The sequence below is a fragment of the Triturus cristatus genome, chromosome 3_2 (genome assembly GCF_964204655.1).
Source record: "Triturus cristatus chromosome 3_2, aTriCri1.1, whole genome shotgun sequence".
Lineage (NCBI taxonomy): Eukaryota > Metazoa > Chordata > Amphibia > Caudata > Salamandridae > Triturus > Triturus cristatus.
In genome coordinates this window covers 440,337,617-440,353,627 of record NC_140584.1, presented here as the reverse complement: position 1 = coordinate 440,353,627, position 16,011 = coordinate 440,337,617, and the positions used below count along the sequence as shown (strand labels likewise).

Sequence of the window (16,011 nt, the reverse complement as noted above, 5' to 3'; positions counted from 1 at the left end):
CCCTAGCTGCGGTGTCAGCTGCATCAAGAGCACATCTGATTGAGAAGTTCGAGATGAGTTTTCCCCTCTTCCACAAACTGTAGTGCTTTAGCTTTGTGTTCTTCTGAAAAGTATTGGAGCAGCTGCTCCATTTCATCCCAGTGTACCCTGTCGTACCTGGCTAGTAGGCCCGGTGTGTTCACGATGCGCCAGTGGTTAGCATCTTAAACAGCCACTTGTTTTCCTGATGCATCAATGAGCTTGTATTCTTTGTCTGGGGGAGGTGCCATCACCATAGGTTTGTGAATTGGCTCTTTTGCAAGCACTGGACACTACTAGGGAGTCGAGAGGTAATTGTTCCCGGATAAACAGGATCTGATGGTGAGGGCTTTTATTTTTTTTTATCTACTCTTGGAGTTAGAATACGTGCCTGTATAGGGTCTTTAAAGACATCCTCTGCATGCCCCATCATGCCTTTAAGCATGGGGAGTGATTGACTGGACCTGTGCGTGGACTCAAGTGTCTCAAATAAAAAAGCTTCTTTTAAGGACTCTTTATGTAAGGCCAACCCATGATACTCTGCTGCTCTAGCAATGAGCTGTTAAGACATATTATTGTCTGGGCGTGATGGCTTTGCGGGATAAAGGTCTGTGTTATTATCTATTGGAGGGTCAATGCTGCATGTATTCCATGGGGCTACAGGCAAAACAGTGTCCTCAGCAATATGATCCCCATCTGATCTGTATGTGGAGATTCCGGAGGAGTTATATGTACAGGATCCTCAATTATTAAGTGAGGAGAAGATGGTGGCGGTGGAGAGGGTTGTGGGGCAGGATAAGCAGGGCTAGTAGCCATGTCTTTGTTCTTCAAGGAATCTTGTAGGGCGAGTCCTCTGAAAGAAGTTTGCGCTTTGATGGATTTTTAGCCAAAATATGTCCTGTGTCAGGATTAATATAAATCTTTTTCTGCTTAGGCTCTAATTTGGCCTTAAGAATGTCTAAAATTGGTTCTGGAGGTTCAGGGAGGCTGTCCTTGGATTTCGGCGTCAAAATTAACTTGTTCTTGGGAGTGAAGGTTTCGGTTCTGAAGCATGTTTTTGTTTCGGATGGGAGGGTTTCGGCTTCAAACTAGATTTGCCCTTCGCTCCTGATGGTTTCGGATCCTCAAATAATTTTGTTCGACTCGGTCCCGAGCTGGAAGGCTTGACGGTCTGTTTCGGTGCTGAGCCGGTAGGCGGGAAGTCAGAAACAATATCTCGGTGCCGACCTTGGCCAGAAGGCAGAGATGGTCCTGAAGCCTAATGCGTTTTGGAAGAGGTTTAGCGGGGCAAGGGGTCTTCGGTACTCACGACACTTTGTCCCGGAAGCACATCTTCAGACTCCAGATCGATATCCAGCTCAGGATCGGACTCTGAAATGGAGAAGGCGTGTTGTTCTTCTGCAGCTGACGCTTCGATCTCCTCTTGCTCGGATTGTTCCCAATAACCCAAAACGATTTACAAGCATCGCTGTCTTCCTCCTTGTGGCCTGGAGAGAAGCACAAGTTACAAACTTGATGTTGTTCGGTGCGATGGTGCGTGGCATTGCACAGAGGACAGAATTGGAATGAAGTCCGTTCCACTGAGGTTTTCAATCTTCGATGGAGAAATTGTTGACCGATTTGTTATGCGTAGAACAAGGAAATGCGTACGAAAACATTACCGTCAAGGGTACAGTGGATTGCGCACCGAGGGGAATCCGAAGAATGGTTTTGAACGGGAGCTCAGCAATAGAAGTCTAAACCCGAAGGCAGAAAAAAAACAATCTAACAATGGAGTCAATGGCGATGTACAATATGACCGAAAGGAGGAGTCACCTTTCCTCATGACTGGAAAGACTTATTCGAAGAAAAACAACTTGCAAACATCTGGACCCAACACTAGATGGCAGGAGTACGCAAAGCATGTGTATCTACAGCACACATGCCTCAAACATATGTTTTAGCAAACTCTGGACGTTAAATTGGGACAATGTGTTGGTAGCTACTTAAAAGTCATATACTTAGCCAGAGGGAGCTGAGTGAAACCTTATGATCGCGACGTGGGGAAACTTGACCTTTCAAGAAAAAGGGCGAAGTTAGGACACTTCCATTGAGACAAAGTCTCACTTTAACCCATTCAGTGTGCCTAGAAATGGTGGCCAACATGTACAGGACTTCAAGGTGCAGGCCACAGTGTTTCCAAGCCACCACTGGAGACTCTAGGAGCCCTGAGGAGGTAGAAGGAAAATAAAATAGTTTCCACTTGATAGCTGCATTACATGTAGCTGGACTTCCCACCCTGAAACATCAGGCGGCGGGACATGAGACAGATAGATAGTGCCATGGCAAGCAAACTAAAAGTTGCTGCTGAGGGGTGTCCTCATTGCCATGAGCATCATCAGGAACATTCTCTTTTCCAGTTAGTTTGCCAGCTTTGTGAGGTATTTGACTTCATAATATCTCCTAACCCCTTGTGCTCACCTAGTGAAAAGTGCAACCTCATCAGATCCAACTTAGGAATTGGCTTGTCCTTGTCGTTTACACATAGTTAAGTCATGGAGTCGCTTTGGTAGTTTACACCACTAACTGAGGTTTGTGTTAAACAATGCTTTTTCACCCTTCCCTCAATTACTAAATTGGAGTCATCAACAGTGTTTCAAATATTTACAAACACCGAGGAAGATTCTAGCCATTCCTGCATTCAATCAACACCGTATACTGCAATTTAAGGAATATGCTACTTACCAGTATGCATCTGTTCTTGGCATGTAGAGCTGCAGATCTACACACTTGTGCATAGATCGCCATCTGGTGTTGGGCCCGGATGTTTGCAGTTGTTTTTCCTTTTGGAAAGTCTTTGGAAGTCACGAGGTCGGTGACTTCTCCTTTGGATCGTATTGCGCATGGGCTTCGGCTCCATCCTCAGATTGTTTTTCGCCAGCAGGGAAAAATGGAGCGTAGTAATAACAGTGAAGAGGCCCATGTGTGTAGTATCCAAATAAGATAAACTGGAACAGATAAAGGTAGCCAGGGAGACGGGTGGGCATGTGTAGATCGGCAGCTCTACATGACAAGAACAGATGCATACTGGTAAGTAGCATATTCCGTTCGAGGCATATGAGCTGCAGATTACACACTTGTGCATAGATTATATAGCAGTACCCATCCTTCGCGGCGGCCACCCGTATCGGTTGCAGTGGTTTGAAATAATGCATTGAGTACAGCCTGGCCCACACTAGCCTGTTGCTTAGTTTGCACATCTACACAATAGTGTTTAGTGAAAGTGTGCGGTGTTGACCATGTAGCTGCTTTGCAGATATCATCCAAAGGGATGTTTCCTAGAAAAGCCATTGAAGCCCCCATTTTACGTGTAGAATGGGCTTTAGGGGGAACGGATAGCGTTTGTTTTGCTTTGTGGTAGCAAATCTGAATGCATTTGACAATCCACCTAGCTATCCCCGACTTGGAGATGGGGTTGCCCTTGTTTGGTGGAGAGAAAGAGAAACAGTTGTTTGGTCTTACGGAAAGGTTGTGTTCTCTTGATGTAGTAGAGTAAGGCTCGTTTGACATCTAGTGTGTGGACAGCTCTTTCTGCAACGGTCTGTGGTTGCGAGAAGAATACTGGTAGTTCTACAGATTGGTTTAGGTTAAAGGGAGAAATGACTTTAGGGAGAAATTTTTGGTTGGTACGGAGAACAACTTTGTTATGGTGCATTTGTAGAAAAGGTTCTTGAATGGTAAGTGCTTGTATCTCAATGACCCTTCTGAGGGAAGTGATGGCTACAAGAAAAGCGGTTTTCCACGTTAAAAATATGAGTTCACATTTGTGTAGTGGTTCGAAGGGAGGCCCCATTAGTCTGGTGAGAACGAGGGTGGCACTCTGGGGGGAATTATTCTTTTAAGTCCTTCCATGAAGGCTTTAATGGCAGGTGCAAGAGTGATAGATGTTGCCTGTTTTGTAGGTAAGCTGCCATGGCTGCGAGGTGCAGGCGAATGGACGTATAGGCTAGATTGCACCTTTGTAGGTGGAGTAAGTAGCCTATGATGTGTGGAATGGAGACATCTAGGGGATTGATGGTGGTGTTGGACAATAGACAACAAAAGGTTTCCACTTGGCGGCGTAGCACGCCCTAGTGGTGGGTCGTCTAGCTTCTTTGATGACGTTCATACAGTCAGGGGGAAGATTTAGATAACCGAATTCTAGGATTTCAGGAGCCAGATCGCAAGGTTGAGCTGAGCTGGGTCCGGGTGTCTGATCTCTCCATGGTTCTGGGTTAAGAGGTGTGGAGAGAGGCGTAATTTTTGGTGCGGTACTACAGATAGTTCCAGCAGTGTGGTGTACCACGGTTGTCTGGCCCAAGTTGGAGCTACTGGGATTAGTGTGAGGGAGTGTTGCTGTAGTTTGCGCACCACTAGTGGAATGAGTGGGAGAGGCGGAAAAGCGTACGCAAATCTGCCAGACCAGTTCATCCATATCGCATTTCCTTTGGACAATGGGTGTGGATATCTGGCGGCGAAGCTTGGGCATTTGGTGTTTTCGTGGGTGGTGAAGAGGTCTACTGTGGATGCCCCCACATTTGAAAGTACGGGTGTAGATCTTGTGGGTGGAGTTCCCTCTCGTGGATTTGTTGGGTTTGTCTGCTGAGCAGATCTGCCATAGTGTTTTGGACTCCTGGGACATGCTGAGCTAGGAGAAAGATTTTCTGGGGTATAGCCCATCTCCATATATTCTGTGCTAGCTGTGGAGAGTGTGTGCCGCCTTGTTTTTGAATATAGTACATGGCTGTCATGCGGTCTGTGCGGATTAGGACTGCCTTGCCTGAAATCTGTGTTTGAAAAGATTTTAGGGCTAATAAGATTGCTAGTAACTCCAGATGGCTGATATGGAGTAACTTCTGTTGAGGTGTCCATGTGCCCTGCATGGTGAGATGTAATAGATGAGCTCCCCAGCCGGAGAGCGATGTGTCTGTTAGTATTATCTGGGGAACCGGGTCCAGGAACGGTCGACCTTTGAGAAGGTTTGTGGTGGTCCACCACTGCAGAGAGCGATGGGTACGACAGTCTACCAACACCAGATCTGTTAATTGACCTTGGGCCTGGTTCCATTGGCGCACTAAGCACTCTTGGAGAGGACGCATCTGGAGTCTTGCGTGAGGTACTATGAAGATGCAAGAGGCCATCATCCCTATTAGTTGCATAAACACTCGAGCTGGAAGGGAGTGTTGTGCCATGAATTTTGCGCGTAGAGCCTGAATGCTTGTAATCCTGGCAGGACTGGGGTAGGCTATCGCTTTTGAGGTGTCTATGGTGGCACCAAGGTATTGTTTTATGTGGGATGGTTGTAGATGGGACTTTGCGTGGTTTACTGTGAAGCCCAGTTGGTGAAGTAGCTGGATAGTGGTATGCGTGTGTTGTATGCACTGGCTGTATGAACTGGCTTTTATTAGCCAGTCCTCTAGATATGGGAAGACATGGATGTGTTGTCTCCTGAGGTGTGCTGCCACTACTGCTAGGCACTTGGTGAATACTCGTGGTGCTGTTGCGACTCCGAACGGGAGTACTTTGAATTGGTAGTGTTGGCCGTCCACTACAAATCTGAGGAACTTCTTGTGAGCGTTGTGCACTGGAATGTGGAAATAAGCGTCTTTTAGGTCTAAAGTGGTCAGAAAGTCGTTTTGGGAAAGCAGTGGAAGTACCTGCTGAAGCGTTACCATGTGAAAATGGTCTATGTGTATGTATCTGTTCAGGGGCCTGAGGTCTAGGATGGGTCGCAGAGTCTCGTCCCTTTTTGGTATGAGAAAATATAGGGAATAGACCCCCATATTCCGTTGGTTGGTAGGAACGTGTTCTATCGCCCTTTTCTGTAGGAGGGAGATTACCTCCTGCTTTAGTAGTGTTAGATGTTCTTGTGACATTGGGCGTTGTCTGGGTGGAATGTTTGGGGGGGGAGGGGGGGTAGATATTAGTTCTAGGCATTAGCCTGACCGAATTATTTGTGTTACCCATTTGTCTGAGGTGATGGTAGCCCAGACAGGGGGGACATTTTGGAGTCTGCCCCCGACCGGAGTGAGATGGTCTGGGGGGAGTGGAGGGAAGTCATTGGGTAGGTGCGGTGGCAGAGCGGGCGGTGTTTGTATTGCCTCTGCCTTTGTTATTGTTGCCCCTGTAGCCGCCTCTTTGGTGGCCCCTTGTAAAGGTGGACTGGGTAGGGGCCTTATATGGGGTGGAAGCGGTGTCGGAGGAGTAGCCTCTGGATGTGCTCCGAAAGGAAGAGCAGCGAAAGGAGCGCCTGGGAGGGTGCGATTGTAAGGCTCCCATGGATTCTGCTGTGTCTGTGTCCTTTTTCATCTTTTCTAGGGCCTCATCCACTTTTGGGCCAAACAGATGTTCCTGGTCAAAGGGATGGTTGAGGATGGAGGCTTGTACCTCCGGTTTAAAACCTGAGATCCTTAGCCAGGCAAGGCAACGAAGGAGGACACTAGTATTGATGGCCCTGGAGGCTGTGTCTGCTGCATCTAGGGCACAACGTATGGAGTATTAATAATGGTTTTGCCCTCCTGAATTAGCTCGTTGGCCCTAGGTTTGTATTTATCAGGGAGGTGTTGCATTATGGCTTCCAATTCGTCATAATGGGCCCTGTCATACCTGGCTAGTAGCGCTTGTGTATTAGCGATGCGCCATATGTTGGCAGCTTGGGATGCAGTACGCTTGCCTGATGCGTCCAAGAGTTTAGACTCTTTGTCAGGTGGGGGTGCTTCGCCGGACCCTTGGGAGTTGGCCCTTTTACGTGCTGTGGACACTACCAGAGAATCTAGTGGTGCTGCCCTCTGATGTAGGAGGGATCTGTAGGGGCGGATTTTTATTTCTTTTCAATGCGCGGGTTAATGACCCTGGCTCTGACTGGGTCTTTAAAGACCTCGGGCGCATGTTTTATAACTCCCTTGAGCATAGGCAATATGGAGGTAGTCCTGTGTGTGGTGTCAAACATATCGAGGAGGAAATCCTCCTCCACGGGGTCAGTATGGAGATCTACCCCGTGATAGTGTGCCGCCGTTTGTAGTAGATGGTTGAACCCCATTGAGTCTTCTGGTGGGGAAGGTCTGGAAGGGTAGAGATCATCCTGTGGGACGTTAGGGATGTCAGGGATATTATAATCGTCTGGGGAGCCTGTGGGAGTGGGGTCCCCTGTAGGTAAATCTTGGGGCACGTCTCCTATGTCATCATATGGATCCCCCTGATCATCATCATCCGGAGAGGGTGTTGGGGGAATGATGAGGTGGGGGCGGAGAGGGGGGAGGAGGGGAAGGTGGAGGGGGCGGTGGAGGTGGGGGAAGGTATTCTGAAAGGGGAGGTAGCAGAGTCCTTCCTCTTTGGAGGTGAAGCAGGTTTTTCCAGCGGTCTCTTTTTGATGGAGAGCATCAAATGTCCGGTCTTAGGATCTTTGGTTAGTGTTTTTTGTAATGGATCCGGAGTAAAGAGTTCTGGTGAGGTTGGTTGGTCCGTCGGCGCCGAAGGCGATGGGCCGTTGGTTTTTTGGATTTATCCGTGCAGGTTCGTTGTTTGGAACTATGCTTGGAAAGGTCTGATTGTTTGGTAGGCGCCGAGATGGATTTCGGCTTCGAAGTGTCGGTGCCGGTGGCCTTGTGTGCTTTTGTCGGTGCCGAAGATGTTGTCGGTACCGAGGAGCTGGAGCTGGGTTTTGACACCGAATGTTTCGGTGCGGGGCTCCGTGTCGAAGCGGAGGCCATTTTCTTTTTCGGTGCCGAAGAGTGTTCATCGGCACCGACGGTGGGCTGGCTCGAGCCTGAGCCGCCGGAAGGCTTAATCGGCTTCTTTACCGGTCCCGAAGGTGCAGTGTGGGAAGCAGTGTCTTTGGTCTTGCTTAGGGCCGGAGGCGAAGGCGTGACCGAAGCCTTTTTCGGTGCCGGTGAGTGTGGGGGGGGGGGCAGGGGGGAGGAGGGGTAGATTAGTACTCACGACCCTCTGTGCCGGAGTGATGTCCTCCACATCTGAATCGTCGGCTTCGGAGGCGCTGATGAGTCCCTCATCGGTGTGGTGTTCTTCTGGAGCGTCGACGCCTTCCCCGAAGATGTCGTCCGGAATCACCGTCGACGAGTGTGGCATGGTTCTTCTGGCCCTTCGGTCTCAAATGGTTTTCTTGGACCGGAAGGACTTGCACGCCGGACAGTCTCGAGCCTCGTGTTCAGGGGAGAGGCAGAGATGACATACTTCGGGGAGATCGGTGTGGGGGAATTTGGACCCACATTGAGGGCACTTCTTGAAGGGAGTCCTTTCCATTAGCCAGGACCGGAGCTTGGGTAGGCCCGAAGGCAGTCGTCGACGACTGGAATCGAAGGTTCTTGTCGATGAGAGCCGCGTCGAGTGGGGAGATCGCGAAAGAAAACAATACTGCGAATTGGGGTGAGGATTGCGCGTCGATCGTCTAACTGGAAGCTGTTCGGAACCGGAGCGCGAAGATCACATCCGAGCCCGATGGCGGAAAAAAACAATCTGAGGATGGAGCCGAAGCCCATGCGCAAACGATCCAAAGGAGGAGTCACCGACCTCGTGACTTCCAAAGACGTTCCAAAAGGAAAAACAACTGCAAACATCCGGGCCCAACACCAGATGGCGATCTATGCACAAGTGTGTAATCTGCAGCTCATATGCCTCGAACATAAGGGTTGTTGAAAACATTTTATATACAACTTCCCTCATTAAATACTGGGTTTGGTTTGAAATCTTCTCAATATTTTGCTTCTCCCATTCAATATTTTACGTGGATCACAACGTTGCTGCACACTATTTTTGACATCTTTATTACTATACAAGTAAAAACAATTTAATTCTAGAACTTACCAGACCCTTTTTTGCCATTTTTCCTGAAATATTTAAGCTACAGTAATACAGACCGCGTTGTGACTGCTGCGTGAGACATTACCATCATTGTATGAATACAGTCTTGAACAAATCCTTAGGGAACATAGTCTTTTCTCACTGTTCATCCACATTCACATGGAATACTGGATAGCCCAAAAGAGATCATCAAAATAATGGTCACACAACAATGCAGTGCTCTTTCCTGGTCATTTAGCCGCACAGAAAGGCCGTTTTGATGAAGACCATATTCCCTATGTATAGACATACCATACTACATTAAATCCATATACTTGAGGAAATATAATTCGAAATGCATCTCTGACTACCATCATGGTAAGAATTGCCTTCAACAAGGGTGTAGATGTCACTAATGCTCAGGCCTATAATCCAGCAGAGAATGTTTGACCTATTTGCCTCTTTTGAAAATGATTTTTTTACAGTCCCTATTTATTTGATGAGATTAGGTTACTTACCTGCACCCCCAATCTCAAAACTCTTCCAACACTGCTGCTCATTTACTTCTTACAAGAGTCTGTCATTTGGCAAGAATAAATGGTAATAGCACCCTAACAGGGTCTCAAAAATGTTTGACAACCAGCATAACAAAGGCCCTTTCTGGCAGTACCTACTATTGCAAATGTGCATGGTCTGAACAAAATAGTACAAAGCCTGTGTTACCAACTACAGCAAACACTTTAATATACTCTGGCAGCTACATAAGTAAAGGCAAACATGAGTTTATTGCTTAATCCTTAACCATAAAACACACTGTGCAGCTGCCAATGGCATGTCTTTGTTAATTTCCAGTTTTGTGGAATATCGTCCGCAGGTTCTTAAAAAACGTGCAGTTGTCTGCCATCTAAAACAATGCTTAGGGCTAATCTACCTCAATCGCATTCAAACGATCAGCAAGGAAACAATCCCTAGCAAAAGCTTGAAAACAAGAGGGCTTAAAAATTTAGAAAATGACAACCTAAATAAAAAACTATTAATAATAAAAAAATAACATCATCTTACAAAGAACAAACAGGCGGTGTCAATGAGCTAGCATAATGTGTAGAACAACTGCCCAGATTTATTCACCAAAATTTGGCCAAATGATATAGTATGTAAATATATAATAAATCTTTTTTGACGTTTTCACCTACGGACTATTTGGTTGTACGTGAATTAGAGGTATAAAAATTAGAAAGGATATACAGACACTCTTAGGAGATGGCCAACAGTGGCGAAAGACAAAATCTATAGTCTCTTCTTTCTCTAAAAACTCACATTGGGCGAGTATCTGGTTTTTAGTATGCCGTGAATACTAGTAAGTTGCAAACAAGAGAACAGAAGAAAACAGTCTCACCTGAGCAACATTCCATGGCATTGGTTGAGTTGGCTGCACCCCATAGACAGGTTGCGGTATCCCAATGCCGAAACTGGCTTGCTGTCCCATCATTCCATTTGGGTGGCCCATCATGGTGGGTTGAATATTGCTCATGTACCCTGCTGGAATACCCATGGAAGCAACCATGCCAGGATTTGGAGCCATCATGCCGCCAATTAATCCTCCTGCCTGAGCCACACCTGGAAAGCCACTGTAGGCTGTGGGATACGCCATAGGCGGAGTAGGTGTCATGTACATTGCACCTGAAAAAATGCACAAAGAAAAATTATAGAGAAAAAGAGAAACCAGGTGGTACCTGATGTGATGATGAGTGTGTTTAGAACAGATGGTTTAAAAAAAAAAAACTGTACATCAGCAGCAAGTGGTTTGCACAATGCGTTACTTGAAACATACCCCTAGAACACAAAGACACAGATCCTGTTTCCATGGATTACCCATTGTTTAAAAGTTAGTGCTTCATTGAGTACACTGTATTTTCAATAATGTAAGAAACCCAAAAAATAATTCTCTAGGACTTACCTTAAAATAAGGTTATTATTTTGCAGCTATTTACAATCGAGACACTTTTTGCATTACAGACATAGATGCTTTACATGAACATATTCCAAACAGATGAGAACGGACCTCAGACGGTGTGAAGGTGGGAAGGGAAGTATTGACCAACCACACATAGCTGCCTATGTGTCCATTTGTAGAACATATTTTCTGTATTAGACACAGAAACTTGCCATTCGCTTCAAGTGCTTTGGAAGACAGGCAACAGTGTATCCCCCAAAAAGGACACAGATATATAGGGTAACTCCATAGAATGCACCCAGCACTGAGAAGGAACACAGCTGTCACCGTTTTGCAGAACGTGCCGACTACAAAAGCTTCAGAGAAAAATCTCATCATATAAATGCAACACAGCCATAGAATGAATCCATCACTCTGACGCATACCACAAGCCTGTGAAAACTAAACACCATCATGACAACAAAACACAGCATTTGTCAGAGAACAGGACCTTCATTGCAACACGTTTACAGGGAACACTTTTCATGGTCATGGATAAACATATATTTGCGCTACTAAAAGAAAGAAAATACAAAACTATGCATAATGGTGAAGCTGTGGGAGCAGAGAAGATGCCAAGTGAGACTGAAGCATGGACTAGATGCTCTTTGGACTAATGGCTCCTCATGGTAGTAATGCTTTCTTTGGTGGAGCAGATTTGTGGTTCATTTTTTTACCTGTGCAAAGTTGCTTTCGATTTTTATAAGCATTTTGTTGGTGCTTCAGAACTGTACAAGACCAAATGCATGGTGCACTTGTAACGAAATAGTACTGCATGAACTGGCCTGACAGACACCAGCAGTGAAACAATGACCCCTACATTTTGAAGAAACACCTTCACAGGGTAATTTTCCATCATTGTGCAACAAGCTAAATTTGACTAATACATGAGTTTTATTGTTTGCAGTGTCTACTTGTGCAGTCATTGACTTATGAAGTGCACCTCTAAAATATTTGGTTGTCCTCTGTCCTTGGATGTAGCAGTGGATGGTGTAAAGGAATTCTCATCAACAGCAAAGATTACTTGACTTTTTTCTTTACAAATCTGTAAGCCTCAGTCTGAGGGTGACCTCCCCAATTACACGAAATAGAAATCTCTAAACCAGCCCACTACCGGTGAAACATACTGTTGGTGCTTTATGAAAGTGTTTCTGCCTGTCCACAGAGCAAGCATTAGCTGCAGTTTGAGATGCTGTCTTCCATGTACTTTTACCTGTAGCAGGCATACATTTTCCATAAGTGCCAGACAAAAGTAAGGCCCATGCCAAACTTAGGCTGCGGGAGTCAAGGCATCAACCTATATCGCTGGGTGGTATAAAAGGGTTTAAGCATACCTTTTCAAACGCACGATCGATTTCTTCTGCTTCTCTATCTGAAGGCATGTCTAAAACCTTGACTGGTTTTTCACCATTAACCAGTACAGTCTCAGCAAGGAGTGAATTTTCATGGTAAAAATAAATAACCCTTTCTCTTGCAACAGTAAAAAAAAAAAAAAAACACAGAATCAAGAGCAGATTATATAGTATGCTTGAATAAATCCAAGCCAGCTGCTACCTCCTAACTCAGCCAGATGATCCACTCCCTTCTTCGCTAGATGCTGCAACAAATAAGGGTAGCTGTCCAAATAAACAGCAGAGTTCAGGGTCCTCCATGCCAGAGAAGCAGAGCACAAACTGTCTCTGAAAAGACAATGCTGCAGTGAAGACTAAGTAAAAAAGCATTAGCCTCTTTCTCTTGAGGAGGGATTCATTTAAAGACACATGAAGCAAGAAGTCAGCTAGTGGGGGATTATTGAGAAAGATGGAATTCCTATAGCCTTATATTTCTAAATTAGAATTACACAACAAGAGACAGTTTTTTCTACAACCTTCGCACATCCTCCCAAATACAACTAATTCTACACACAAATGTGTGGAGGCCCTGGAAAGCTTAGTTATGTGTATACCCTGGATATTTCCTTTTATTTAATGAGTATGCATATCATGGTTAAAAACAGTGATGGCATGTTCAATGAAGACACGATGGTTCGACATATTTCAGCTGAATAAAGTTTTGCCCATACTTGTCACTCTGCTTTCATCAGGGCTTCTATACCTCCCTGCAGATCTCTTCCTAATTGCAGAAGAGGGTGTTCGAAAGGAGGCATAAGGCTTTAACTTCGATATTATGATAGCAAACCGGTAGGATAAATTGAAATAGAATAAGCATTAAGTAACAATGGGTAATCTCATAACGCCCTCTGCTATTGTGAAGCCCTTTGCATTCATGTGGAGATACATGTACAATACATGCCCCGAAATAGGCACAAAACTCAATATATACAGGGTACTCACGGCATATGCGAGACACTGCTATATATGGTATAAAGATGTGACTATACTTTAATAACATTCTAACTCACCTTATTTGAATTTTATTTTAACCTAATTTGTGGTGATGAAGTGCATTTCAAGAAAGCCATAGCATATGAGAACTTGAAGGAATGGCTGGCACATTATCATTCATATAAAACACATAAAAGGTGATGGGAGGCACTCTTGCAATAAGTTTAACCACTACAGGCAATCGCTCGGGTAGCATTGCAACCCATTGTTCTTTTGCCCATTACTGCATCGTGGTTAGGACCTAACCATATGGAAAACAGTTGTGACCCTGCTACAACAGGAACTGTCCAGACCTTCAATTATAATCTTTCTAGTGAATACGCCATCTACCCACAGACTCCTCACTTTTTGAATATTCTCCCAGTCATCAGACTAGTCTGGAAAACTTCTCAAAAGATCTTCCCAGAAAGTAGTGGGCGTTGGGTCCATTAGACCCTGGAAATGAAGTAGCCGACCCCATTCAGCACCGCCATGCTCATACAAATGTCAGTTTGTCATCTTTTCTTTGCACTGCTGAGACAGGGGGATAAGAAGGATATCAGATAAGCTATGTAGGGCAACATCAGAAAACTGGAAACGTATTATGCCGGTCCATAATGATCCAACAACAGGGGAAGTTGAAGGGGTGAGTGAAGAATCTGTAAATAGAAGGTATTTATCAGAAAAAACGATACAAAAAGGTAAGTAACTCTTTCTTCTGATGGATACTTCTACCTACAGATTTCTCACTAGCATAATAGATCACTAAACAATATCTACCTGCGGGATATAGGGCCTTGATGAATGTTTATACCAGGGAGTCCTGTAGCACAAATCAGAAAACGTGCATGTCCCTCTTCACTTCAGAACCCAGGCAATAGTGCTTGGCCAAGGTATGAATGAAAAAGTGTGTGGCGCCTCTGCAAATGTCAGCTCCAGGAACTTTACTAGCCAAAACAGATGTTGAGGATTTGGCACTTGTACAGTGTGTTCGAATAGCCTCATGGAGATCTCTATGAGCCATGGCATATCAGATACATAAAATAATCCATCCAGGTAAAGCCATTTTCTGTTGCCTAAATAACTCATGAAACGCGGATCAGCCTCACGGATGTACTTTGTGCAGCCAATGCAAAAACAAACTCCATTTTTAATCCAGCCTGGTCAGTCTCTCCTTCTCCTAGGTAGGCTGCAGGGGTGTAACACAGGCCCCTGCAGTGTGAGGGGCCCCCTAACCTCCAGAAGGCCCCCTCAGCACTGCACTTCGGACAGAGAGCTCCAGATTGAGTCTGGAGGGGGCCACTCCATGTACCCTGCAGGGGGCCCCCTCAAGTTTCGTTACGATACTGGTAGGCTGAGGGAGTGTAGGGGGTGAGAGATAGAAGGATGACAGTGTTATGGATTGACCCAGATGGAAGGGGGTCACCACCATCGGAAGAAAAGCAGCTCTGGTTCTGAGACCTTGTTGGGATAAAAATGGTGAAGGGACGACGGGCGCTCACTGTTTGCAACTAACTCACACTACTGGCCAAAGTAACGGCAACTAGGGAAACTATCTTAAGAGTTAAATGTCTTAAGGAACAACTATGATGTAAGAACCAGATTTAAATTCCCATGTGAATTAACAAAAGGAGTGGAAGGAAACATATTGATCAGACCTATCAAGACTTGCAAAATAATGGGGGTGGGGACTTGAAAAGGGATGGCTAATCTGGTATGCAAATGAAAGTCGACAAAGCCGCTAGATACCCCTTCATTTTACCCAGAGCACAGCCTTCCAGAGCCAAAGAAAGTACTAACTTGAGGATGTCAGATCAACCTGCTTTCAAGGAGTCAATCTGATTATCTGTGCCAGAGTACAACAAGTTACTTATCTTCGGTAATGCCTTAATCTGCTACAGACTCTATCTAGCCCCAGATTCCCACCTTAGAATTATCCCAAGGCATTAGACTAGATCTGGTAATTTTTCGTGAGCAGTACCCCTGCACGCTGGTAGGTGGCACCGATTGGTGCTGCGTGACGTCATCCGTGTCGGATGTGAAGTGGTTTCCATACCAGGAGCGTGGAGCCACAAAGAACACTGACCACTGGTGTGGAAACTTGGGCCCTGAAAGGGGAACAACCCAGTCCCTAGCAATCTGCTCGTGGAGCGGGGACGATGGGTGGGTCAGTAAGGAATCTGCAGCTAGATAGGCTCTACCATAAGAGGTGTTACCGAAGGTAAGTAACTTGCTCAGCTGATGGAGACTTCTAAATGCAGATTCCTCACTTTAGAATAGATAACCAAGCAATACTCCCCAGAGGTGGGTTCGCAAAACAATTTCAAACCAAACAGACTTGCAAGACCAAATGGGCAAAGAGCCCATCGTGACAGACTGGACTGTACTGTACAGGCAGTAGTGTTTAGTAAACATGTTCAGAGAGACCCATGTTGCTGCCAGGCAGAGGTCCAGGACCGGGACTCCGCGTGCGAACGCAGTGGTCATATCCTTGGCTCTGGAGGAAGGAGCTTGCAAACCCTCAGGGGGCTGCTTCTTGGCCAGTGTGTAGCAGATCTTAATGCAGAACACCCTTCATCGGGAGATGGTGCGCTTCTGCAAAGCCCTTTCCTTCTTCGCTCTAACTTACCCCACGAAGTTGGTCATCCACCCAGAATTCTTTCATGTGGTCGTGAAGGTAGAAAGACAATGCTCTTTTTGGGTCCAGTCAGTGAAGTTGCCCCTCTTCTTTAGAGGGATGTGGCAGAGCGAATAAAGTAGGCAGGGTGATCGACTGGCCTACATGAAAGGGAGGGACAACTTTCGGCAGAAAGGAAGCTCTGG

General features: G+C 45.8%; 1 protein-coding gene across 1 annotated transcript in view; it reads right to left on the bottom strand.

The window, feature by feature from the left end:
• Positions 1 to 16,011, bottom strand: part of SMAP2 (small ArfGAP2) — a 152,980-nt gene that overhangs the window by 22,591 nt on the left and 114,378 nt on the right. The window contains exon 9 of the mRNA XM_085648026.1: positions 10,229 to 10,512. Within this exon, the coding sequence (XP_085504152.1) occupies positions 10,229 to 10,512 (284 nt within the window). The remainder of the gene's footprint in view (positions 1 to 10,228; positions 10,513 to 16,011) is intronic.